The following is a 27,495-nucleotide window of genomic DNA, read 5'->3' as shown; positions in this document are numbered from 1 at the left end:
ATACTCGTAATTAGCATGCTCATTATTAGCAATGTTTCGACACACGTACCACTAAGTAGCAATTGCTCAAAAGTAGCATGCTTTCGTGCTACTAACTAGCATGTGTAACTGTACCTTAAGGATGACGAACATTTTTTTAAATCTGAAGATTTAACTTTGTTGGTTTTATCATAAAAATCGTATAATATAACCAAAGAGTATAGTAACCTAAGGTAGGTTCCTATATAGGAAAATATAACGCTCGTGATTTGTACTTGAAGTTTTTTTATATCACGGCGTGCGTAAATGGACGTTTTACGCACGCTTCGCGTGCGCAAAACCCCCATTTCCGACCCCGTAATATAAAATTTTATACAACACGCAGTCGAAAAATGTTTTTCTGACTCGTGTGATTGCAGTCCTCGCCTGCGGCTCGGCCTGCAAACTCACACTTGTCAGAAAAAAATTTTTCGTCCTCGTATTGTAATGTACTATTTTTGTTGAAGACTATAATATGCACAGCATATTGTTCTTATTGTTCTTTTGCTGTTCTTTCCTATTTAGTCTATGCGCCTTAAGGCTGGCGTTATTTAAGAAAACAAAATTTATTTTTAATCTAGATTGTCATGCTTGTCATGTTATATACTTCCAGGTGACATCTTTTCTCTGACGTTTAAAAAACATCAATATCAAAATATTAAATCAATTTATGAATTTATATTATTTCCTCGTACAAATTCTTCAATTTAAAGTGTACTTTTTATAATATAATGTAATGAATTGTTGTATATATATTTTGTAAGTGTGAATAATAAATAGTAAATGTTAAGAATTAAAACGATTATGTTTGTGGCATAAACATACATTATTTTTATATTTTCACAAATGGAGTATACAGTACAAAATTTAGAATATGCCGTCTCTGTGTTTTACAACGGAGAGCAAGCGGAGAGAGCAAATGCTCACTCTTGGCTTACAGAGGCCCAGAGGGTTCCTGAGGCCTGGAACTTTGTGTGGGAGTTACTTCAACCTAGCAAGGTATGCATCATCGTCATTACTATCAACCCCTTGCAGTACCACTGCTGGATATGAGTACCCTTTCAGAATGATAAGAGCTTTGTATATAGCCTAGCCGTGTGTAAGTGACTGTACATTCTCTAGAACTATAAGTTGTGTATGCCAATAATATATTGTGCATCATACCTCTTCTTGTATATAATTTGTGATATTCTATATTCCATAGAACACAGAAGTGCAGTTCTATGCAGCAACAACATTGCACACAAAAATCCTTCGGTGCTGGAATGAGGTGCCTCCAGAAAGCTACGAGGAGCTCAAACAAAAGCTATTACAAGCTGTAGTCAACTATTCTATGGGGCCAAAGATAGTAACAAACAGACTATGTATTAGTGTAAGTATGCATTTATTTATAATCTATTATTAATTGTTCAAAAATAAACTACACATCATGCATTCTTGCATAGTAGTTTCACAACATGAATGAAGTTATTATAATAGTTGTGTTATTTTTTACAGAGTTTTTAATTTAATGTGATAAATTATAAACATATTATGTTATGCAAGAAAAGTTTGCCAATATTTTATGAAAAACCTTTATTATTGTTGATTCACCTTCAACCTTTATTATTTATTGTTATTTTTCTAATGAGACATATGTTTTGTTCCAGCTGGCAGCATTTATACTGCAGCAAGGTTCTGAGGATCTTGCTGCAGTGTTGAGTCCACTCTCCACAGCTGAGAACACATCACTGTTGCTGGAAGTACTGACTGTGATACCTGAAGAAGTAAGACTACTTTGAAGTCTATTGTATGGGATAAAGTAATGTTTTGCTTGACTGATAGAAATTACAAGTGAAGCAATAAGAGAGAGAGACCAAGTACCTTCAAACCACAGCATAGCAATGATTAAAACTGTTGTTATTAGGTAGAAATATTAGTAGCAGTAGTAGTACCTTTGGAATGAAAACATGTATTTATTATACTGCATTCTATATTGATATGTGAAAAAATTAAATGTGTAAAGTATAAATTGTTTAATAGATGTGTTATTTTTCGACATTTACCTTAATATTTTGTATTTTAGTATAACAGTATGACAATGGGGACCATACTTAGAAGGAAAAATCGAGCAGCATTGCAACAAGCATCTACTATGGTACTAGATGACATGTTACGCTACTTGCAGACAGTATATAAGTAAGTTAAATTGATAAGACATTGTACAGTAATGATTTCATAGTACATACATAACCATGTTTTAATTTTTGAAATGAAATTTCTGCCAATACCATTTATTAATGAACATTGAACCATTATGACACTATAACGTAACAGTGAGCACTGGAGTGGTGGCCGGCTAGTTTTACTGGCAGTTCGATTGTGGTTATATTCTCTTTGGTTTGATCGTGGCCTCCAACCGATGCGCACGCGCTCCAAATGGTTGGTGGAACATCATAGGATGTGTTAATTGTAAAGTGATATAAAGTGATGACAGTTATAAAATAAAGATTAGGTGTGAGTTAATAGTGTTTCTTCTTGGTGTAACTAATTATCTCCTCTGCCTGATACCAATGAGCTGCCTTTACCTTCATGATAAATGAAGAATCTGACGAGGCTCGTGCGGTATCGCCTATAAATTCATAATCTAAATTCCATGCAAAGTCACATATGGAAGCTAGTATACTATACTAGGATTTCATGTAAAAAATCATTCAAATGATTTATTTGGGAGCCGTTCAAGTATTACGTAAGCAGATTTATTACAATTATTTAGGAGGGTTGTCATTTGTGTAAACCAGTAGATAACTACCGATGATGTAATCATCATCTAGACTCCCCTACCCCCATGTCACGCATGGCAATTGTACTCACGTAATACTTGAATTGCCCGATATACTTTTTATATCTAAGCGTATATCCACATAGGAAAATCTGAAAGCAATGGTGCCGCTACAATGGTCCCACAGGTATACGAGTTAATGATTGTTGTTGTGATTGTCCAGCGACTACAGCAAGGAGCCGCCGAGCGACGAGGTGGTGCAGGCGTGGCTGGCGGCGGCCACGTGCGCGGGCAGCTGGCTGGCGCTGGGCGGCGAGGAGGGCGCCGACACCCCCTCCACGCTGGCCGAGCGCACGCCGCTCTGCCGCGCGCTATTCACCGTCGTCCACGTACTTTACACGTGAGCGATCTCAGTTTATGCATGTATAATGTCATAAATAATATTGAAATTCGCTCTGCTGCGCGCTTTTCACCGTCGTGCTCGTACTTTGCACGTGAGTGATCTCGGTTTATGCATGTGTTATGTTATGAATAATATTTACATGTCCATTCATTTTTATTTTAAAAATTAAAACAATTAAATTTAAAAGTATATGAATGCTAAAGTGGTATGGTAAATATTTCCAGGGTGTTTTTTCCTTTTGTAATCATACAGGTACTTAATGTAAATATAACAAACCTGGAAATCTTATTTGTTTCTATGAAGACATTAATCTCCAGAAGTCTTTATCAGATTTGAATAAACTTTTCCAACTTAATATACCATAGGCCCTAATCGATCGAAGGAGGTTTGAAAGATCAAATTTAATGCTTCAGTCACTCAATCTATACTTTATAAGCATGTTTCGTGAGTTATTTAGTGTGAAGACTTAGTAAGACTTTGAGTAATATAAGTCAGGTATTTGACCAGTAACAATATAGCAATATGCATCAATTAAACGCCTTTAATAACAAAACAAAAAGCCTTTCTTCACACGAAGGTGGTAGAACCTTATGTGGTTCGACTCCGGCGGTACCACCGGCACACCTATTTCTGCCTAAACAGCAGTGTTAGGCACTGCTGTGTTCCGTTTTGAAGGGTGTGGTAAGGGAGACATACTTTTCCGAGGCGTTCCAGCTTAGTCCTCGGGGGTAGCGGCGCATCTGTGGCCGACCTCAGGTAGGAATGTCTAATCCTGTCTGGGGTTGATTACCTGTCCATGGGCTGCAGGAGCCACTTACCATCAGGTGAATGCATGCTCGTCTGTTATTCCTATATTTAAAAAGAAAAACACGTCAGTTGGAACGAATGCGTGTGCGGGCTGGCGCTGGAGGCGTGCGAGGCGTGCCTGAACGCGGTGCGCGCGGCGGGCGTGGTGGGCGACGCGGCGCGCCACGAGCACACCGCCGCGCTGCTGCTGGCCGACCTCGCCGCGCTCGCCGACCCGCTGCTCGCCGCGCACAACGTGCCCAACTCTATCAATGAGGTATGTACACTGTTACTGTGTATAAATCACTGCTGTGTTTCAATTTGAAGGGTGCAGTACAGGAGACATACTTATCCGAGAAGTTCCAACGTTTTCAGGAGTAGTAATAACGCATCTGTCACGTCGTGTTAATAACAGGTTGAAACGTCAGGTCATGCTGTTCTGGATCTGGATTTTTATATATTCTTCTACTCAAAAGGTTTTCCTTTTGACAACTTCTGCGTTTCCGTGGATTATTCTCTCTCTGACTCTCTCTAATCTCTTTTCGCCGTAACGTCCATAACTTCATTTAATTGGATAAGGAATTTTGTTCCAAGAAAGTAATAACAGTATATAAACTGTCCAGGAGCTGCTGTCGGCGGTGATAACGTGTTGCGTGGCGGTGACGGAGTGCCACGCGCGCGTGCTGGTGGCGGGCGTGCAGGCCGAGCCGGCGGACGCGGCGGCGCGGCGCCTGCTGCGGCTGCTGCTGGCCGCGCAGGCCGCGCCCGGACACTACCCGTTGCACGAAACCCGCTCCAACCTCGTGTTCGGCCTCTGGTACACGCTGCAGGTCGGTACTACACGGGACCCGCTCCAACCTCGTGTTCGGCCTCTGGTACACGCTGCAGGTCGGTACTGCACGCGCACCATCTCTCTAGCCCTCCGCCACAGATGAAACCTAAAACGTTTTACTATAAAAAGATCAAGTCGAACAATACCTATATTTATACTTTTATAGTTAAACTTGATAACATTGAAAGTGTAAATAATATACCGTGTTTTAGAACCCAATCAAACTCAAGCGTTGTATTTTTAACTTTTCTTAATATTGTACTAATATATAATTAGTTGTATTATATAATTAGTTGTTAGACTGCTTTTATGTATCATATGAGCTAACTAAGTAATAATCATTAATAATAAACGTATTTATGAATGTTCTCCGTAGGATGAAATACTACACATGAGAAGAGGAGATGAAAAAGTGCATCCAGTGTGGAAGGAAGTATTTACACAGTTGCTGCTTACACTTATCACTAAGGCAGAGGCGCCCACGGAACAAACTCTCTCGCGGGATGACGAGGAACAGTTGCGTTGTTATAGACAAGATATCGGTGATACAGTGGTTAGTTTTATATTGCTCTTGAATTTTTTTTTATAAGATAAAAAATAACTAAATTGAATTATCCTTAATATTTTTTAAATTAATACAATGTTCACTTTCAAACTTCCCTTGCAAGCCTCTCAGTTTAGCTTATAATAAAAACAATCAAATATGTAGTAGAAAAGTATCTTTTTGAAAATCGATGTGTTTTTAAAAAATGTATGGTGGACATATTGTAATGACTTTCCGCAACTTGTTAAAAGATAGCGCCACTCTGTTTTGAGTCACGCTTATGAATATGTCTTAACATTTTGAATTCCGAATTGAGACTCTGATCACGGCCACTCCTCAGGCACGATAACTCTATCTGAAGGAGGATCTTCCTTTGCGAAACCATTGAACACAGTAATTAACCTTCAAATACGTACCTACACACTTCCATACACAAACACACTCATACACACACGTACACATACACACACTTGGATTTCAAAACCCAGGAGATGCCTCAGCGGCTAACGATCCTCTTATCCATCTTATCCACCTAACACCACAGGGATTATAGGAGCGGCTGAAAAACAGCGCTAATCGAATCTGATTCTGAGACAGCAATCCTGAGCCGAATTCCTTTTGCCATATTAATAATACTGTAAAATGTAAATGTATTAAACTGTATTATGATGGCAATAAACGTTTATCATTATAATGAACGTGTGTCGTTCGTGCAGCTGTACTGCCACGGCATCCTGGGCGTGGCGTGCTGGCAGGTGGTGGAGGGCGCGCTGAGCGGCGCGCGCGGCGAGGCGCGGGGCGAGGCGCGGCGCGAGGCGGCGCTGCACGTGTTCCAGGCGCTGGCCGACACGCCGCCCGCCGACGCCGCGCCCGCCGCGCTGCTGCGCGCGCTGCACCACGCCGTGCACGTCGCCAACACCGCGCACAACAAGCGCATGCTCACCACCGCGCTCGACTGCCTCGGTCGGTCCACAGCCTTTTGTTTCTTTCTGTAATTCGTAACTTATACTAAATGCAAAGTTATATACTATGCAATTTATAGCAAATTTAAATATTGCAAATTCTAGTCTCTAGAACAACATGATTTAGTAAATCCTAAAAATAAATAATAATCCTAAAAATAAACAAGCATCCACATAATTGCGAAAAGTTCAAATCGCTTTACGATCCACCATAGTGCCAGCTTATCGCCGTAAGGCCGTTTGCCCACCGCTACCGTCACCGAGACGATACCAAGAATGAGATTATTTCGGGCCGATTTTAATATAACGTAACGGCGATAGTTTGTCCACCGTGACCGATACCGGCGTTTTATTTTGTTCAACTTGTCACGCGTGTGACGACAGTGTATGGACAAGTTTCAACGTGTTTTATATTGTCGGCACGTCTGTCCATCAAAATCTCGATGCCGATTTAGCGGTCACGCCGATCTACTTGAAATAACGGCGGCCGGAATGACGATGCTCGGGTGACGAACGAGCGGTAGACAACCGGCTATAGTAAATTTATGTACACTACTTCGGCGCCGTCATTAATTATCGGTATCGGTTCGGTGACGGTTGCGGTGTACAAACGGCCTAACGGTCACAACGTGCCCGCAGGCAGCTACGCGGCGTGGGTGGGGTCGCTGCAGACGGAGGAGGGCGAGGAGCTGGCGAGCGCGTGCGTGCGCGCGGCGGGCGGCGCGCTGGCGCGGGCGCCGGCCGCCGCCGCGCTGGCGCTGCGCAAGCTCTGCGACGACTGCCCCGCCGCCGCCGCCGAGCTCGCTGAGGACATCGTGCGCGCCGCGCAGGTACGCGAACCTCCTCGAGTATTTGTTACTAGGTTTTGGCTTGAGATGTATGTTAAAGCGGAATTGCTCGTATGTGACTTACGTCTCGTCTTCATTTAACGCATGTAATCGACTTAGTATGTGTAACTAAATTCTCTTTGAAAGTGATTACAGTAAAACAATCCATTAGTAAACTATAGTCGTCACAATTTAATAGGCCCATTTTAACACATGCCGTCGCTAGGCACTAAGCATGTGATATACAAATCGTTAACTAAAGAAACCGATTTTTACGACAAATCGATTACAACCCCTCATCGTGTTGTATAGATTACTTAATATTTTGTAAACAGAATATTTATTTCACATTTTTCTAAAACGTTTAAAGATTTAATAAAAAGGGGAAAGATAATAAATTCTAGTGTCATTTAAAATTTTTATCATGTTTAGAAGTTTAAATAAAGCATCGCACGTAATTTTATTTTGAGTTTTATCATTCACTAAGAAACAAAGTCTTGATTATTTTATTGTTGTTATGATAAAAAGGGGTAAATAATCAATTATTGGTAATTCTAAGTTTGCATTATTTAAATAAGTAATAAGTTAATAGTAAGTTTAATATAAAAAAGTTAATGGATTATGGTTTCTTTCGAATGCTTTGAAGCCGCAAGCTCTAGCCGTCACGTGGTCGTAAACTGCCTGCTACAAAGTTAGTTTAAAACGTTAATGACATTAGGATGGCATGTGTCAATATGGCCCTATTACATTGTGACGACTATAATCAAAAGTATAAGAAGATTATTTTAGAAGTAAAAATGAACGAAGAAATGTATGTATCGTCAGAGTCCGGAGGGTCGTTCGGACGCATGGGTGCGGCGGCAGCTGATCAGCGCGGCGGGCGCGGCGCTGGCGGCCGGCGCGCCCGCCTCCGCCGCGCCCGCCGCGCTGCACCTCGCGCAGACGCTGCACGACGAGCTCGCCGCACATGTGAGTTGCACACGTTTTATTGTGACGACACTTAAGTAACCTCAGTGTATCCGTGTAGCATCATAGCTGAATATTGAAGGTGGTAGAACCCTTTGCGGTTCGACTCTGGCAGCACGTTCGCCACACCTATTTCTGCCTCGTAACAGCAGTGTTAACCGCTGCTGTGTTCTGCTTTGAAAGGTGTGGCAAAGGAGACATACTTTTCCGAGGCGTTCCAGCTTAGTCCTCAGGGGTAGCGCCGCATCTGTGGCCGACCTCAGGTAGGAATATCAGGTAGGAATGTTAGGAGTGAGTAATCTTTACTCATAATGTATGGTATAAGAACTACTACTACTACACAGTGCTACTACTACAACTACTACTACTACTGCTGTTACCACTACAACACACACTACTACTACTGGTACTAATGTATGTGTGTGCAGGTGGAGGTGGTGTGCGACAAGGGCGCGCAGCCGGCGGCGGCGTCGCGCGCGGCGGTGGAGGCGGACCGCGCGGCCAAGTGCGTGGCGGCGCTGCTGTCGCCGCTGGGCGCGCGGCCGGCGCTGGCGGCGCAGCTGCTGCGCGCGCTGCTGCCCGCGCTCGCGCCCATGCCGCACCACGCCGCGCTCGCTGACGTGAGTCCGTCACTCGTGCTGCGAGGGTCACGCTTGGTGACCACCCGCGTGGCCGTTCCAATTTCGAACCCCTGACGGTCAACTGATTGTTAATTGTAGCAGGCGTTACTTTGCGGAAATCCATGCTATTAAGTAGGGGTGTGCGAATAATTCGAACTTACGAATTATTCGTTCCGAATCGAATATTAATATTCGATTCGAAACTCGAATCGAATAATTCGAGAATTCGAATTATTCGAAAGTTCCCGAATAATTCGAAAAATTTCGAATAATTCGAAAATTTTTGAATAATCCGATTTTTTTTAAATAATTCGAATTTTTTCAGGGTTTCTTATTTTCAATTTTCGAATAAAAATTTAACATTCAATAATCAATATACATTTTATTTAAACCATATAGTTACACAAATAGAACAATTAATATAGTTTTTTTTTTACTTTTTCGATTTTTTTAAAAATAGTAAAAATTGAAATTTGGGGATGATCCTATTCTTGTAATGTTAATAAATAACTTATAAAAAAATGGATGGTAAAAATATTGATTGCCTTTTTTTACGGCACTTCAAAAAATTACCTGAAATTCATGCTTCTAGACTAGAATACCCCCTTAATTCGCGAATTATTCGAAAACTTTCGAATAATTCGATTTTTTTACGAATTATTCGAAATTTTTCGAATTATTCGAAATTTTTCGAATTATTCGAAGAATTTCGAATAATTCGAAAATTCGAATTATTCGATTCGAATTTCGAATCGAATATTGATATTCGATTCGATTCGATTCGAACGATATTCGCACACCCCTACTATTAAGTTAAGATTAAAACTACTTCGCAACAATCCGCTACAAATATGTATGATGGTATATAATATGTATGAATACTGCATGGTTTAAAATATATACATAGATTGTTGCGAAGTAGTTTTAATCTTAACTTAATAAACAACTGATTGTTGACTTTGGATTTTTATGCTGAGCCTGGGTGTTAATGAATCCGTCTTTTACGTCACTGGCACCCACGATACAGGGAATCGCCTAATGGACGCATACAAATCGCTTACGTCTTATATTTACATCGGTGTTTATCACGAATACGTAAATATTAAAAGAAATGTGTATGCATAAGTGTATACACTCATAAAAAGTTATATTTATTTGGTGTCGCAATATAATGTGGAGACGCTAGAAATTAAACCATACAACACAAAAAAATAGAAAAGTGTAATGTATTATGTAATAACGAAACCGATTTTCTACAAAACTTGCAATATTTACTAACCACATTGTGGTGTCGATTTATATGTCCACCAGTTTTATAAAAAAATAAAAATCACTCTCATTAATTTTCGCAAACGCCCCAAACAGTATAATTTAAAAATCGTATTGCCATATTTATATTTTAATTTTGACCGCAGCCAATGTTCCAAATATTGAAGCAAGCGGTATCGGCGCTGATGGTGGATTGCCTACCGATGGTGAACGAAATCGCGCAGCTCACCGTTAGCGGATTCGAAACGCTACCTTGTCCTGTTGGTCTGGATGTGGTAAAATACGTAAGTGTTGAATTTATATCCAAAGTTAAAAGATACATACGAGATATTCTTAGTTCTGCTTATGGTCACTGTAGTTTATTTATTTAATTTTAGGTTAGAGTAATAAAAATATAGTATAATAGCTTATATTATTTTGCAATCAAAGTAATTTAAAGTATATCGTATTTATCAAAATAGACCCAACCACAAAAACTAGCTTTTGAGGAAATAGGTCTTTTAGTAAAAGTTAAATTGCCTAATTTATTATTGGTATCACTGATATTTCTATATTTCAAAAGAAAAAATGTACCATGCAGCTTGAATATTTTTTGCATATACGAAAGTTGATGTGGAAATGCCATTTGTGATAGTAACTAAAAAAACGGTATTTGTGGGTTGGATCCATCTTGCATAACTACGTCCAATGAATAATGTGATGATCGTTCGCTGGGTGTCGGCAGCTGCTGGTGTACGGCGGCGCGGCGTGGGCGGGCGGCGCGGGGCTGGCGCGCGCGTGCGTGGCGCGCACGGCGCGGCGCGTGGCCGCCGAGCCCGCCGCGCGCCCCGACCTCGTCGACGCGCTCTACTCGCTGCTCGCCACCGTCGCCAAGAAGAAGGCCGCACACCACGCCATGGAAGCGCTCGACGACCTCTTCCCGGAGTTGATCGATTTGGGTATGTGTTATGTGTTTGGCTTTTGTATTGTAGCGATAACCAGAGGAATTTCGATTTTATAAACTAATGAAACTTATTTGTTATTTATCATCAACTACCCATTACTGTCCCACTGCTGGGCATTTTAGATTTTTTTTTATAAATATCCAGGTGTGCAGGTTTCTTCACGATGTTTTCCTTCACCGATTAGCAAGTGATAATTAATTTCTAATACGCACATAACTTTGAAAAATCAGAGGTGCGTGCCTGAAATTTGAACCTCGGACCTCTCAATCGAGAGGCCGAGTTTTTTAACCACTAGGCTATCACTGCTATTTGTTTTTAAAATATCATTTTATGGTAAATATTAGTATAGAAGATGTTAACATAATTTTCTTATAAAGAAAAACAGTAGGAAAAATTTAGTTTCGGGTAATATTTCTGATAGTTGAAGAAATATTTTTTCACTTTTTTCACTTTTAGCAATGCAACAGAAGGAGGTTGACGATAAAATAAATATAAATTTCGAATTTTGAAAAATAACAGCGAATGTATGTATTATAATGATTTATCATACTCTTCTATCATATAATTTGCTGTAATTTCCATTGCATTGCATTTCCATTGCATCTAAGTGAATAAATTTATAGTTGGGCCATTACAAACGTGCGAACTGATTTTTATCAGATCTCTCGTTCACACTTATAGGTAATGAGTACTCTCGGTCTATGCCTATGTTTCGAATATTATAGTAATATCAAAACAGAGCAGAAGTAAAAACATTTCATTACTTTTATGTATCTATATATGTTTTTATATATGTTTTTATTTATGTGTGGCCAGCATGCACGTGCATGAAGCTGCCGGAGCCGCAGGCGTCGCGCGCGGCGTGCGGCTGGCTGGCGGCGCTGGCGGCCGCGCGCGCCGACGCGCTGCAGCCGCACGCGCGCGACATCGTCGACGCGCTGCTGCGCTGCATAGGTCGGTGCTGGATTTGTACGCTTCATACGTTGCTAAATTGCCGTATTTCTTGATCGCGTAAGATATAAAAAATGTGTATGTTTGTATGTACGTAATTATGCTAAAACTATAAACCCTTCCCACCCCCTTAAAACCAAACGCTTAACCCTACTGTTTTTAGGCAGAAATAGGTGTGGCGCTGGTGCCGCCAAGTCGAACCACAAGGGTTTCTCCTATTTCAAAACATTAAAGGCATAGGCATATGGTTTAAGATATTTATCTTCTATACATATTTAATATACTATTTAATGAAAGCTAACCTAGGAAAATGTAACCAGTTTTGACAATTTAAATTGTCACTGTCATCTATTTTCGTATTTGAATAATATTAAAAATATGTAGTTTTTAAATAATTTACGAATTAAACTATTTCTCCGCACTTTTTCTTCGATGTTGTGTTTTTGCACCTCTTAACTGCGCATATCGGCATTGTTCCGCGTAAATTACACCATGGCAGCCATTAATTGGCTCACAGCTTTGTCAGCCGTTAAAGCCATTTAATGGCTTCCTTCAGTTACGAGGCGGTGAGATATGTATACTTATGGTGGCAGGTGGGTTGACGCCGCGCAACCACATAGAGCCGCTGGCGGTGCTGCTGCTGGCGCTGAACAAGGCGGCGTGGCGCGGCGCGGAGCTCGGCGCGTGGCTGCGGCCCGCGCTGGCCGCCGCCGCCGCGCCCGCGCCGCACCACCGCGACGCCTTCCTCGCCGCCGTGCTCAGGTACACGCGTGCACACGTTCGCGATCACACGCAAATCGGTACCCTTACCGTGAGTTTTAAAAACATCCCACAGTTTTACGTTACGTTTACTCAATCCATTTTTCTGTTCCGTTTGCTTCAGTAGACCGAGTAAACGTAGCAATAAATAAGTGCTCAAGTGACGATAAACTTTTTGTCTCCCTCACATGTTTGCAAAAAAGAGAAACAAAACATAAAGCGCCATTTTGTCAATGTAGACATTTAATGTTACGTTACTGACACTATAGTTCTAATACAATCCGCTAGGGGCGCTGATTGGAAATTGTATGGGCAAATACGTAAACAAATACCAAAAAAGTTTTTACGACTGACTATATGACTGATATAGTCAGTCGTAAAAACTCATGGTAAGGGTACGCGCACCGAATAAATATCAAGATCTGTTCAAAAATTACAATCCAAATGTATTTTTTGTTGTTGTTAATTTTTTTTTAAAGTTAAATATTTTGAACACAAATAATAGCACAACACACATCTTGTAACGTCACACAGTCTTTTTTAAGAAGTATTAAAATTTCTACAAAATATTTGCAATAAAAATAATAAAATAAAAAAATATACCTCGTTGGTTTGACGATCAATGTACATTATCCCTAAACTTAAGTTCCCAGTAAATATTATTTGATTACTCAATTAGAATAGAAACCCTATTTCTCTTCTACATCATGTTAAACCTACATAAATAACTATTTTCAGAGAGAAAAATAGTAAACGACGTATGTTGGAGATTGTGCAAGAGTTCTCCCTGGCCTGCCGCGGCCTCATCGGCACGGAGTACGCTCGACAGACGATGGCCTCCAAGCAGCTGGTGGCCTAATAATTACTCTACTAGTATGAACTAGAAACCACGTACACCGATCGTGAATCCTATTTGGGACTATGTCTTTTATTATAATATAACTTATATCTGACACGAACCTTGACATTACATGATAATCACATAACAAGGAGCTCAGTGACAAAATAACTTTAGCGATAGTCGATCTCGGATCTCGGATCGTCGCTTGGTACTAGCACTGATATATTACGAAATAAAAATATTTTAACAAAAAAATACAATCAACTTTTGTCACTGCGAATTAAAAACATAATTCAAATAATTGTTGGTTGAGTACACGATTCTGAAGTCGACGCTCAATATATTTCGTTGGATAACGGCGTAAGCAGCGCAGCGTCTCAAATATGAGCGCAGACTTCAGAAATATGTACTGAACCAACATTACAGCGGTACAGTCTTATAGAAAGGTTATATGTGTACGATTTTGTAACACGCAATAGACATTTAGGTTTGATCACAGATGTCCATGGGCAGTGGACTGCATGCTCGTTTGCTACTCCTATGTTACAAAAAAGGTATGTAGGTAAATTGACAGTAATAGAGCTGCGTTGTTGGCGACAATATTGAACTGCGAATCAAACAATAAATTGTAGTGACCATCTCATATGACAAATATTTCAGGGTTACATTTATGAAACAATACTGTTGCAGCGCCCTAAACAAATAATATAAACAGTCATCTGTCAATAAAATGTTGTCACTACACCTGTTAAATACTTACAGTAAAATATGTACTTTTTTTTCTATCTTGAAAAAGCAATTAATTTAAATAAAATCAACGCTCAAATTTGAAACTTGTAATACTTTATCATGTTTTGTTGAATAATATTGTTTATAAATAATTTATGAATAGGTAATCTTAGATTGTATATATAGTGTTTTCTGCTTTAGAGAGAAATAAAACATAAATTTATATATTATCCTTTTTATTATTAACTTAAAAATAAATATATATTGTGTAGACATGATTATGATAGTATCGATTATTTATATTTGAAATGTTGGTTAAATTTTAGCAATAGTGCTGGAAAATTCCCAACATATACGATACTTAACATAAAATGTCTGCATTAAATCCTTACATAAAATGTTTCAAAATACAGTTTATTACATTAGAACTACAAAAAGAAAAAAAATATCGCACGACACAAATGGAGGGCAGTCAGAAGACGCATCGGGAATTCCTATCAATACTCGTTATATGAGTGCGCACACTGACCATTTTTCGCAGCGGCTATTTAAATGCAATATACTTATGTCGTCAGGAAACCTACATATACTCGAGTTCTTAAAAAGAAAAAGTTTTTAGAAGTGTGTGACTAACCCACTCACTCCTATCAACGTAAAATGTACAGCGATAACAAAATTGCCAACCTCCTAACCAGCCACTGTGCTCATTTAAACATTTGTGTACGAACTACGAATCTCCACTGCAAATAGTTCTGGTCATTTGATGTTAACCGCATTCGTTTAATTTAACTACAGGGACAAGTATTAAAGGATTTATTTCAATAATAACAAGACTGCGTACTGCACATGCGCGCCATTTCAAAATATTGTAAAGAAAAAAAAAATCGTTTTGTTGCCACGGCTCCTGCGTGACATTACAATATCTGTACATATATGTATTTACAACCCGGTCGAATTAACATGACACCTGGCCTTGGTACTCAATAGCCCTTCCACTCCCCGCGCGGGCTTCCACTATCGCCCTGTCAGTAGCGATAGCATCACTGTTAACGTTACACGTGCGATTATTGCGTAGGCATTTATATGATACTAGTGGTGCCCGCGGCTGCGCCCGCATTTTAAAGAAATCATATGACATACATAAAATAGAAAATTTGTACCTTCATTGGAATGACAGTGGTGTCAACAGTCGAAAATTGGTCTTACCAACTCCCAAACCTTCGTGGGCTCTTGGACAACAACTTTGCAAAAGATCATCACTTGATCAAATGCATAGTTTCCGATTCTATAAAATATATATAGACAAATATTCATTTTTATATAAATAGGTAAATGATCGACTAACATATGAATAAGTAAAGTAACTGTAGGAAAATTATGAAAAAATCGAATTTCGATCTTCTGGGTTGAAAGATTGATTCACTGAAACGATCCATTACTGTAGATCGATTAAAATAATCGATATTTTGGTTCAAAAGATCGATTCTCCGATTAATCGATCTCAGATCGCCATCCGTAGTTCCCGTGGAATTTCCGGAATAAAAACTATCCTATGTCTTTTCTCAGGTCTCAGACTATCTTTGTACAAAATTCCATTCAAATCGTTTCAGTGGTTTAGCCGTAAAGAGACAGACAGACAGACAGACAGAATTACTTCCACATTTATAATATTAGTAAGGAAGTAAGGATTTGCTGACGGATACATTATTTCATTGCTTGTTTGATCCTGATAACCTTTTTTTTCGCTATCCTCGAAAAAAGATCGAAGATGGAATCGATTCTTCGGGCCTCGATTTTTTGTGAATCGATTTATTGCACTTCGATTCGAATCGATTCAAAGATCGATCTTTTTCGGAAAGAATTGCCATCAATATTATAATCCCAATCCCAATAAATCTATATATTTTTTATATCACGGCGTGCGTAAATGGACGTTTTACGCACGCTTCGCGTGCGCAAAACCCCCATTTCCGACCCCGTAATATAAAATTTTATACAACACGCGGACGAAAAATGTTTTTCTGACTCGTGTGATTGCAGTCCTCGCCTGCGGCTCGGCCTGCAAACTCACACTTGTCAGAAAAAAATTTTTCGTCCTCGTATTGTAATGTACTATTATGCACACTTCAAAACTCTTTTAACACTCAAAACCTCTTCATTTGATATTTGATTCAGAACGTGTTCGAAAATAACTCAATGATAACAAAATATTTTTTTCAATTCGATAGCAGCGCCAACTGTTGGGAAAAACTATCATTAAAATAGATTATTATTTAATATTTGAAACTGCGATGGTAGCGAAGTCTGTCGAATCCAATGTGAAACATTCCAAAATCAACAACTACTTACGAATTAAAAATTAATTAAAAAAAACCTTTTCCCACGGACTAAATTGTGAATCTAAACCATTCTCATATCTTCATAGGAGGAGTTCAGTGACATACACACGCACATAATATACTTCGCTCAATAATACGCACATAATATGGCGCTCAATATACTTCGTTGGATAACGATGTAAACAGCGTGTCTAATATGAGCGCCGACTTCAGAAATATGTACTAAACCAACATTTATTTCAATTATTTTTTACTTTGTAGTGACATAGACAACCGACTTGGTTGTATTTTTTGTTAAAAAATTTTTTCACCCTTTTTAGTGATGACATACTAACATTTATATTAATACAATATAAAATTGTATAAACGTGATCATGAATGAAGGTAATGTCTGAGTTTACATTGATTGGAACCGCCCGCTCGCAAGGCGCTGCCGCGCCTTGCGAGCTTAGTTTTATATTGTCTTATATGTTCTGCTTTAACTGCCTTTGCAATTTCATTAGAACCTACACCAAATATCTTCAAACACAACTCAATTATTCCCATCGGTTGAGGAGTTACATATTTTGTCTCCGAGCCACATTATAAGACCATTAAATAGTCAATGATGAACTGGCTTTGTAATTTTATTAGATCCTACACCAAATATCTTCAAACACAACTCAATTATTCCATTCGGTTGAGGAGTTACATATTTTGACTCCGAGCCACATTATCAGACCCTTAAATAGTCAATGATAAACTGGTTTTGCAATTTCATTAGAACCTACACCAAATATCTTCAAACAAAACTCAATTATACCCATCGGTTGAGGAGTTACATATTTTGTCTCCAGAGCCCACTCTGATCCTCATCATATTTAAATGGGACCAATTTGTAGCAATTGTCCACACACGAAATTAAAGGCATTAAAATAGGTTCATAAACGGCGAAGTTATGGCTGTTATATTTACATGGGTGGAGGAGTTCCCCTCATTTTCTCCAGAACCCATCGATGGATCTAACCTAACCATATTTAAATGGGACCAACTTTCAGCTCGTCTCTATACAATAAAAAAAGAATTATTAAAATCGGTCCACTAACGGCGGAGTAATTAGTGTACATACATAAAAAAAAAACGATACCGACCGAATTGATAACCACCTCCTTTTAGAAGTCGGTTAAAGAAAGGCTTTTCTTTCGCCTAAAGAACTTTTGTTGGCCAGATTAGTGACCAACGTGTGGATGGCTTCCAAATATTCTACTGTGACAGTGCTTCAGGAATGCCTTCTTACATCTTCATGGAAATCTTCTTACATCTATTATGACAAATTATTTCTACAAACATCTATTACTAAATATGCTAACATGAGAATAAATTTTGACATATTGTAAAGATTAGCTAAATATTAAAATATTTTTGCATTTTTCTTTAAGTGTTTATAAAATATTTTATTGATAAATAGAAGAAATCATATGTAGACCTTTTCTAAAATTCATTTGACTATAATTTAAAATCATTTGCTCCATTGCATCCGGAAAAGTCATCCTATACCAATATGCAAGGAAAACATTCGCTCACATGTATAATCGCTGCAGGAGCTTAACCAGATTTTCTAAAAGTTTCTGATATTTCAATAATCCAATCACCATTCATTACCAGAAGGACATTTGATCTTGGTACCATTTAATCATCAGATGCATTCGCTGAAGAGTTATTAGCGATCATGACTTCTTGCTTGCTGATCTCCACGTTGAAATCGAGCACGCGATCTGGCTCCCGGTTGCGGAACCGCAGAAAATTAATGGCCTGGTCCAGGGTGAGGCGGAAACAGTCCTGGCGGCTGACGTTCACCGAGGAGCTCTCCAGGTCGCTGTGTGTGGCCCTCGTGTAAACTAGCTTACGACCGTTGTGTCGGCCGATGACGGTTACCTTTAAAAAAGTATAACTAATTTATTTATTAATTTCTTGTAAATTTTGTCGTAGTTACTTACTATAATTTTTTTAACTATTCATCACCATGAGATAACCAGAATTTATCAAATTTATTATAATAAAAATGTAGTATTTAAAACCAATGGGCTCAATGCAGTATGTTTATTAGCATGTGTGTTTTTGTTACTTAGTACTATCAATTGTACTGAAGCTTATTTTATAACAGTTCCGTTATTGACATACTAGTAATAGATAAGGTCGAGTAATCCAGGAACAAAAATAAGATTTTAATAATTGGCCAAGTGGAAGTTAAACCCACACCTGGAGGATTCCATACAACCAAAATTTTCTTTTTTTTAATGTCTAGTATTTACTATTATAGCAGCCATTAAAGTACACACATTGTGAAAAATTGAACTATTTACCTATAACGGTTTAAAAGTTACTTGGAAAAATATCGAATAGCAGTTTGTTGTATGGGGACTCCTTTTTGTATTCAACTTTTTTATTTTTAGTATTTGTTGTAATAGCGGCCACCGTTATGCATCGCCTGTAAAAATGTAAACACACAGACATACAGCGAAGTCTTAGTAATAGGGTTCCTTTTTTACCCTTTGGGTACATAACCCTAAAAAGAATCACCTCATAAGTGAACTCCTTGGCGCGGCACTTAGGCCCGATGTAGGCGACCATGAGCACGACGCCCGAGGTGCAGATGTCCACGTCGATGCGCAGGTGGAACAGCCCGAAGCCGGCCAGCAGCAGCCAGTTATCGTGCTGTTCCGCGTTCACTTTTACGGAGAATTTGTGTATGCGCCCCACCCTTACCATCGCGCTATGGTTTCTCTGAAATAGGTTAGATTACATTATTACGTCGTATTATATTAATTTGCGTGTAAAATGCAGGAGTATAAGGATCAGCGCGTATAAATAACCTAATAAAAAATACGTTTGACATTAAAAATTTCAAACGGTGCAATAAATAAATGGCCAAATCATGAATATATTTTGATATCTTTACACATAGATAAGTATAGATATCTCACCGCCATGTAATTGAAGGAAGCAATTAAATGGCCTACACGGCTGACAATGCTGCAAATATCGTTTCATTCGTAAATGATCCATAACTACATTTTTTTTTTAATTTTTCAAACACGAAAATAGATGACAGTGACAAACTCAATTGTCAAAACTGGTTACATTTTCTTGTTAGAGGGAGTAATCTTTACCACCTATGTCTTTACATTTTATCATGAAAAGTATGTGTAACCTGTATGTGCCGCGAGAGGTCGTCGAAGGGCAGCGGCGCGCGGTCGGCGCAGGCGGTGGCGGGGCAGCGGTAGCGGCGCGCGGCGCAGGACGCCTCGTGCGCCGCGCGCCGCCGCAGCCGCGCCTCGCGCCCGCAGCCGTGCCGGCACGGGTAGCGCAGCAGCTCCGCCACGCCCTCCATCGCGCGGTTGCGCACCGTCGAGAAGCCCGTGCGGCACACCGGGCACGACGCCAGCCGCGCGCGGCACCGCCCGCACACCAGGTGCCCGCGCCGGCACTGCCACATCGGCGGCTCCATCCACTCCAGGCACACCGGACACTCCAGCAGCCGCAGCAGGTTCTGCACGCACACAACCGACATTGTATATTGTGACCCCTCTTGAAGGTGGTAGAACCCTTTGTGGTCCGACTCCGGCGGCGCCACCGCCACACCTATTTTTGCCTCATAACAGCAGTGTTAAACGCCGCTGTGTTGTGGTTTGAAGAATGTGGTAAACGACACATACTTTTCCGAGGCGGTCCAACTTAGTCAGGAGTAGCGGCGCATCTGTGGCCGACCTCGGGTAGGAATATCCAATACTATCTGGGGTTGATTACGGATGTCCATGGGCGGCAGTAGCCACTTACCATCAGGTGGACTGCATTGCTCGTCTGTTACTGTATTATAAAAAAAAAACATTTATTATTATATTTCTTTAAGTTTAGGAAGCAAACATATTTTATACAGTATGCGAAATCAGTAGTCAGTCAGTTTAATAGGACAAAAACGAAATTGATAATAATTTAAGACTTAGGATTTGGATCTCTTAAGACAGTAGCAATTATTTTTCTCAAATAAAGTTATGTTACTTCTGAAAAATAATGTAGTCAAATTCTCTAAAATAAAATGAACAGACTAACCTGATTAAACTCCTTTACATCGAAAGCTTCAGTACCTTGTCTTTCAGCTGTAAAAATATTTTGCTTTTAAAATATTTAAATATATTTTTAAATACCTAATTATCCAAGTAAATATTTCATATTTTATTACCTTCTCTTCTTTTTTGCCTGCGTAATTGCCGGCGAATTTCTGCAGATCTTTCATCATTGGCATTTCCGGACTCCTAAAACAGAAGTCAAACAAATCTAAACTTATGAATAAACAATAGTACATTACAATACGAGGACGAAAAATTTTTTTCTGACAAGTGTGAGTTTGCAGGCCGAGCCGCAGGCGAGGACTGCAATCACACGAGTCAGAAAAACATTTTTCGTCCGCGTGTTGTATAAAATTTTATATTACGGGGTCGGAAATGGGGGTTTTGCGCACGCGAAGCGTGCGTAAAACGTCCATTTACGCACGCCGTGATATAAAAATTTTTTTGGCTCGACTTGGCGGAGGCACTGCCGTGCCTCCAGATTAGTTGACGTTTTATAAAAAAAAAAAGTGAAATAGCTAAGTAAAACAGCAATGGCCAGGTAAACTCACGTTGGACGCAAGTCCGTGCGCGGCGTCGGTGGCGGGCGTGACGTCAGCGGGCGAGCCGCTCTCCTCCGCCGACTCCTCGCCGTCGCCCGCTTTCACCTCCGCAGCCGAGTTAGATCTGGGCGCATCTACTAAACACACATGAATACAATCTTATTTATAAAATTCTCATGTCACAATGTTAGTTCCCATACTCCGCCGGCTCCCATACGGCTTTACCGATTTTCACCAAATTTTATATGCATATTCAGTAGGTCTGAGAATCGGCTGCTATCTATTTTTCATACCTCTTTAGTGATAAGGGTTGTTCAAATTTGTTTTAAATTTATGAACAAAATTTTTTGTTTTTATTTTTCTATAATTTGGCATTAAAAATATATACAACCCTACATTTTTACCCTCTTATCACCAACCCCTATTTTTTAATAGCCATTTCAGTATTTTCATTATCTTTCATACCGCTCGATGTTAGAATTTAAATTTTTTTATATGGCAATCCAACGTTTGCCGGGTCAGCTAGTGTTTAAAAAAATTTACAGTCGTGCTAAGTCTGTTTACAGCTATTCGGGTAACCCCTAACTGGAAGTTTAAGTGAAATTAAATGACTAAGTAAGACAGATTTATGGGGACAAAATATTTTTCCTACAGATCATTATTTATGACTCGATATATAAATAAATATAAACAAATTCAAGAACAAGGAAATATACGTCTTAAAGTAGAAGAATAATGATTTAATTTCTGAGAAAATAAATGACATGCATCTCCGAATGAAATTAAGCTTTATTCATTACCTTCCATGTTTTCAGAATTATCATTTGGTGTATCTTCAGGCGGCGGACTCTGTGAGAGCTGCTGAAACTGCACGTTATCCAATTCTGAAAAGAGCCATCCTAATGAAAAACAATAAAATATTCGTAAAAAATAGGGGTAGAGGGATACCATAGATATAAAATTGGTTCATATATAGGTAGTGCCGATCCAATCAGACTATTAATGTTTAGGTTTCTCGTAAACAGGTTATACATCCATATTGGAGCAGCCTGATGAAGTATATTTCATACCACATCAGCTTTGTACACCATCCATGGCCAGGAACTATAATGTTTTATTATCACCTTCGATCACTAATAGGTTCCTATTAGTGATTAAAGGTTGTGAGAGCAAAAACAATTGAGCAAATAAAATCATTATTTACAATCTCCAGAATGTCATAATCTTAAGTCTAAACTATGCAAACTTTAAACGTCTAAACTTTAAAGTAAAAATATATGTGCACTTACCATCTTCGGAGGCCTCATTGCTATTATCCTCGGCGTCGTTTTGTCCGGCGGCAGACCGCGCATCCTCCCCGCGACCGCGTCCGAACAGCGACAACATAACTGATAATTATAATTTAGCCTATACTCCTTATAGTACATATTAGTATAGATTTTTAGAGCATGCAGTCCACCTGATACTAAGTGGCTACTGCCGCCCATGGACATCTGTAATCAACCTCAGATAGGATTAGATATGATCCGACCTGAGATCGGCCATAGATGCGCCGCTACCCTTGAGGACTAAGATGGAACGCCTCGGAAAAGTATGTCTCCCTTACCACACTCTTCAAAACGGAACACAGCAGCGCCTAACACTGCTTTTATTAGGCAGAAATAGGTGAGGCGGTGGTGCCGCCGGAGTCGGACCACAAAAAGTGTTCTACGACCTTCAAAATTAAAAGCAGTTCCAATAGTTTACTCTTATCTTGTTTTCAAAAATTGACTGCATCAAAGATTGACCTAAAGTAGATTATACATAAAAGCTTGGCAGCAGTGAGTACGCAACATTATGAAGTTTTGCTTTTGTTGCATGGCCGCCATGGTCACTGCCATATTTTATTCTCAAAGATCATTTTAATGTCAAATTTGTTTGAATAAAATAAAACGTCACAAACTGGTATTTCTTTCAAAGCCCGGAAGAGTGACAGATGATGTTGGTCGAATCCTCCTGCTCGGCGTTCTGGAACTATGTTCGCGAGGCAATGGCATGAGCACTGGGTGTCTTGAAACATACCCTGGAATTGTAATGTTGCATGTAATACTTTGAAGTCTGAGTGTAACTCAGCTGTAATTATAAATAATATATATATATTTTTTTATATAATATAGGAATAGCAGACAAGCATGGAGTCCACCTTGGGGAAGTGGCTTCTGCCGCCCATGGACATCTGTAATCAACCCCAGATAGGATTAGATATTTCTACCTGAGGTCGGCCACAGATGCGCCGCTACCCCTGAGGACTAAGCTCGAACGCCTTGGAAAAGTCTGTCTCCCTTACCACACCCTTCAAACCGGAGCGCGTAACACTGGTGTTATTAGGTAAAAATAGGTGTGGTGGTGGTGCCGCCGGAGTCGAACCACAAAGGGTTCTACCACCTTCAAATTTTAACTGAACAATTTTTTCACTTTCTTGTAGTATCTATTTTTAACCAACTTCATTAAATTGCAATTAGAAAGAAAGTAAAAATTAATAAACTACAAAAAACTCTTACCTAGTGAAGACACTCTATTATGGCGGTAGGACCTGTACCGCTGCAGTCGTTTAAATGCCATTATGCTCTGGATATCCGCTGAAGCAGAGGGACGAGGTCGAGGCTGGCTTAACTCTGGCACTGGTTCATGTACTATAGCCCTGGGCTCGGGGACAGCAGGCCTAGATCCCGAAGCAGATGTGCGCGATTCGCTGCCAGTTCTAAAATCTGGTGCCATTCTGGAAATTAACCTGCAACTTTACATAAGACCTGATTTCAGTAGTGTGTATTTTAGGTAGATTGTGGGTGTTGAAATACGAGTATGTACCTCACAATACCAATAAGAAAAAAATTGTTACAAGTGCGTGAATATGATATAATCAGTCAAGTTGGGCAAAATAAATATGATCAATAGTTAAATAAAGAACGGAAAGGTGTGGGAATACCTAATTGGAAGTATTTGGGTTAGAGATCCTTAAAATTCGCCTTTGTTCCTATCATCTTCCTTTATCTTTCATTTATTTACGTAATTACTACTACTACTACTACTACTACTACTACTACTGACTATGTATCATTACCATGCGTATGACTCACATTTGAATTAGTTTTCATTAAGTCATAGATAAGTATTAGGTCTAATTTGCACAATTTTATTTAACAATACTACTTGTAATGCATTTATTGGAAAGATCTTTTTGCTCAAACACATCAGACTTCTGATGTAAGCATCACACACAAATAAAGATGGATAGATATAAAAGGCGTAGGAAATGATCAGGAATTAAACATATATTAAAACCAATCAGTAACAGTTACAGCAATCTTTTACATATCTGTCTATATCTGATGTAAGTCATGCTGCTTATGAGCAGTAACCAACTTATATACCCACTGTTGATTAGAAAAACATTTTTAAGGAAAAGAAGAAGGCAAGAGTTAACTTAGAATATATTATTAATCCATTGCATTCAATGCAGTGGTTTTGATTTAGTGAGATATCAAACACACAGATAAATAGACAGACAAAAATTCTAAAAATGATAATAAGTCTTATACTATTACTCATTGTCATATTTTGCCATATTATATATTAAGGCATTACCGAGATACTCCTATGGTGCTCATCCTCATAGGATTGTCAATCATATACCAATACAAGTTATGGTCTGCTCTTGCTTGCTCCCTCCTATTATCCCCTACAGGTGACGGTGTTGGTCCCAACACTTGTTCTACAACAATAAAAAAGCTTTGAAAATTTTAAATTTCTAATATTAAAGTAGTAAACTGCAAAAAAAATACATATTTTGTTACAAAAAAAAATTGATGGTGGTGCTGTAGGGTGGGGGACGTGCATAAAACTGAACTTTTTCAGAAAGTGACACTAAAAGTCGATTTGATACACTTAAATGATTAAAATTATTAAATCAGTTTATATATCAGAAATTTATTTGTGCTACCCTAACAATTTGGTTTCAAGTTTCTGTGAAATTTAGGTAACCATTAGAAATTGTTTCAAACTGTTCACAATTTGTTATTTGTTATTAATTTTAAGCATTAAGCAGCAAATAAGCATGCAGCGCATTTGACGTTAAGCAGATATAGTAGGATATATGCACCCTATGGCATCTCTAGCAAATCCAAATATGACAGGAGAATAAATCGGATAAAAATGTTACAAAAATTACCATCAGACGAAGGTATATTAGGCATAGAGGACTCATCAACATTAATCACTTCAACTTCGTCTCGTGATGTCTGCGCTTGATGTGTCTGTTGTTGATGCCAGCCCAGGGTAGACCTCAGCTGGGGAGTATTCTCATCATCTATGACATAGTACATTCAAATTATTATTTATATATTCACCCTTATGCAAAATAACAAATAAATGTTGGAAAGAAAACTCAAACCTCCATGATATTTTTAAATCATTGAGCGTAAGACTAAATATTTGATAGTAATTCCTTTGTATTATTTTTATTAATTTGTTTGCAGTTAATTTGTTTGCAACATGACTCGTTTCTATATTCAGAGCGGACTAGAAGTTAAGCACGGATTCTGACATTAAACCATTTATTTAATTTTGTAAAGATAAGCATAGGCATTAGTTTCACATTTTTATCTATGAGAACAATATTTGTTTTATATAATAAACACAAAACTGTAAGTATGATATGCCATACTAATGTTCTTTGGATATTGATATTATTTTTATTTAATAAAAAAATAATATGACTAACTTTCCAAATGTGTGATTTATGCATGTGTAATATACTACATACTGTGTACTATGTACGTGTGTAATCATAGATTAGTATGTGTAATATATTGCTTTACTGCACTCTAAAATATTTTCCTCCTTTTACAACTGTTTCTTTTGAATACATCTGATTCTTTTTAGAAATCATGAGGAACTTTTTTGCACGCCTACGGGAAGAAGGTCGCTAGAATTTTCCTATAAAGGAGAAACGCATTTAAAGTCATGTCATATACAAACACTAGAATACATAACAAAATTTACAAATTTCAATTGACGATCCCAAACTCGACAACAACTAAATAAGTCTCGAGATGATAAATTCCTATAATATAGCTCAAAATTGTATTTGATCTGAACTCTGATAAACTGAGGGTCGGAACAAAACAGAACGAAATCATCTTTTCATGTCGGCACTTACCGGAACTCGAAGGGTATTCCGTTAAACTCAGTAATTTTTCAATATTATTGTCTCTTTCAGTCATTGCATAAACGGATCACCGTAATATGCTAAATAAAAATATTTTTACTAGGCTACACAGCTCGCGAAAAGCGAAGGTTATCTATTGAAACTATTTATTAAAATAAAAGATTTGGATGGTCGTATTTGTGATTGTGATGACCAAAGAGAATGTAATCACTGCGTGGTGATGACTGATATATTTAAGGCTTTGACAATTGATATGACATATCGTAGTGAAAATATTCTACGTTATGGACAGTTCATAGAGTTCAGATTCACAGACTGACCACAGATAATATAACCACTACGTTTGGTCCTTCGAGCCGGATCAATGTTAGAGCACCTAATATGCCTAGGACTCGAAATGAAAGAAGTGGACTGTATTTTAACGGTTTAATGCCGGTTGGTAACAAATTATCGCGAGCGTCCGTCGCTGCCCGCCGCCGTAGGCCAAGTGGATGAGGAGTGGGGCGACTGGCCGCGCGCCGCGGCGATCGCCGCCGGCGCACGTATCGCCCGCATATTAAGAGGCGAACAGTTACGACCTCAAAAGGTGTAACTTATGTTATTTATCAATGGAGAGATTAATTTATAACGTTATATATGATTCAAAAACCATTCATTGTGTGCGGCTTAGTTTCACAGGGGGTCCCATTTTAAGTAAATTTAAAAATTTAAGTCAGTTTTCCCGGAAAAGTAGAAAACACGATTTGTTATAAATTTGAATAACTCGAGTATTTCTTAATCAATTTCAATTTTCATTTTTTTCATATGAGAGGGTGTTTCATCGCGGTACGTTCCTACCTTATCATGGGTATGGTCTGATGATTAGAACTTTGAGTTATGAGGCGTTTTTCACATATTTTATGATAACTTACATTCTGCCCACCCAATTTTCATGAAACTTAAAATGAACATTGAGTATCTAGATACTCAATATAATACTGTTTAATAAAGTTGATGAGCAGAGATATTTAATGGAAAATTCGACCTTTAACTCTTCAACCCTGATAATGTAGAGGTGCCTCTTGCCTCAACCATACAAGATTACCATTTG

The 27,495-nt window shown here is 38.8% G+C and overlaps 2 protein-coding genes across 9 annotated transcripts; one reads left to right on the top strand and one right to left on the bottom strand.

Moving 5' to 3' along the window:
• Positions 1-617: 617 nt before the first annotated feature.
• On the top strand, positions 618-13,743 carry cdm (importin-13-like protein cdm). The gene is made up of 17 exons (XM_073084640.1): positions 618-1,017; positions 1,223-1,390; positions 1,668-1,784; positions 2,084-2,196; positions 3,003-3,179; positions 4,059-4,245; positions 4,592-4,798; positions 5,177-5,353; positions 6,061-6,307; positions 6,946-7,136; positions 7,959-8,102; positions 8,528-8,719; positions 10,135-10,272; positions 10,713-10,926; positions 11,749-11,886; positions 12,477-12,645; positions 13,381-13,743. Exons 1-17 carry the CDS (start codon positions 865-867, stop codon positions 13,499-13,501), a joined length of 2,853 nt encoding a protein of 950 aa, XP_072940741.1. The 5' UTR covers positions 618-864; the 3' UTR covers positions 13,502-13,743.
• Positions 13,744-16,848: 3,105 nt separating this feature from the next.
• Positions 16,849-26,820, bottom strand: LOC140750909 (uncharacterized). Of its 8 annotated transcripts, none has more exons than XM_073084642.1 (13): positions 26,397-26,820; positions 25,407-25,544; positions 24,824-24,950; positions 23,740-23,975; positions 23,142-23,261; positions 22,489-22,587; positions 22,000-22,098; positions 21,209-21,333; positions 20,771-20,843; positions 20,641-20,687; positions 19,742-20,080; positions 19,111-19,314; positions 16,849-18,465 (listed from the first exon to the last, which is right to left on the bottom strand). In XM_073084642.1, exons 1-13 carry the CDS (start codon positions 26,458-26,460, stop codon positions 18,220-18,222), a joined length of 1,917 nt encoding a protein of 638 aa, XP_072940743.1. In that variant the 5' UTR covers positions 26,461-26,820; the 3' UTR covers positions 16,849-18,219. The 8 variants fall into 8 exon arrangements, with proteins under 8 accessions (XP_072940743.1, XP_072940742.1, XP_072940744.1 ...); XM_073084641.1 differs by having other exon boundaries at positions 21,209-21,336; positions 26,397-26,818; XM_073084643.1 differs by having other exon boundaries at positions 21,209-21,336; positions 23,740-23,969; positions 26,397-26,818.
• Positions 26,821-27,495: the final 675 nt, after the last annotated feature.

Source organism: Epargyreus clarus, unplaced genomic scaffold (genome assembly GCF_041222505.1).
Source record: "Epargyreus clarus isolate Ecla_fem2 unplaced genomic scaffold, WU_Ecla_fem_2.2 ptg000021l, whole genome shotgun sequence".
In the NCBI taxonomy this organism is placed as follows: Eukaryota; Metazoa; Arthropoda; class Insecta; order Lepidoptera; family Hesperiidae; genus Epargyreus; species Epargyreus clarus.
The sequence above is the reverse complement of the archived record's forward strand: the minus strand, read 5'-3'. Positions and strand labels throughout refer to the sequence as shown.

Coding starts and splice junctions, on each gene's coding strand:
- cdm (XM_073084640.1), top strand. CDS start 865: ATGGAGTATACAGTACAAAATTTAGAATATGCCGTCTCTGTGTTTTAC. Junction 8,720..10,134: donor ACCACGCCGCGCTCGCTGAC/GTGAGTCCGTCA, acceptor TTTTGACCGCAG/CCAATGTTCCAAATATTGAA. Junction 10,273..10,712: donor GTCTGGATGTGGTAAAATAC/GTAAGTGTTGAA, acceptor GGGTGTCGGCAG/CTGCTGGTGTACGGCGGCGC.
- LOC140750909 (XM_073084641.1), bottom strand. CDS start 26,460: ATGACTGAAAGAGACAATAATATTGAAAAATTACTGAGTTTAACGGAA. Junction 23,262..23,739: donor TAATAGAGTGTCTTCACTAG/GTAAGAGTTTTT, acceptor TTACAATTCCAG/GGTATGTTTCAAGACACCCA. Junction 20,844..21,208: donor CGCACGGACTTGCGTCCAAC/GTGAGTTTACCT, acceptor CTTCTGTTTTAG/GAGTCCGGAAATGCCAATGA.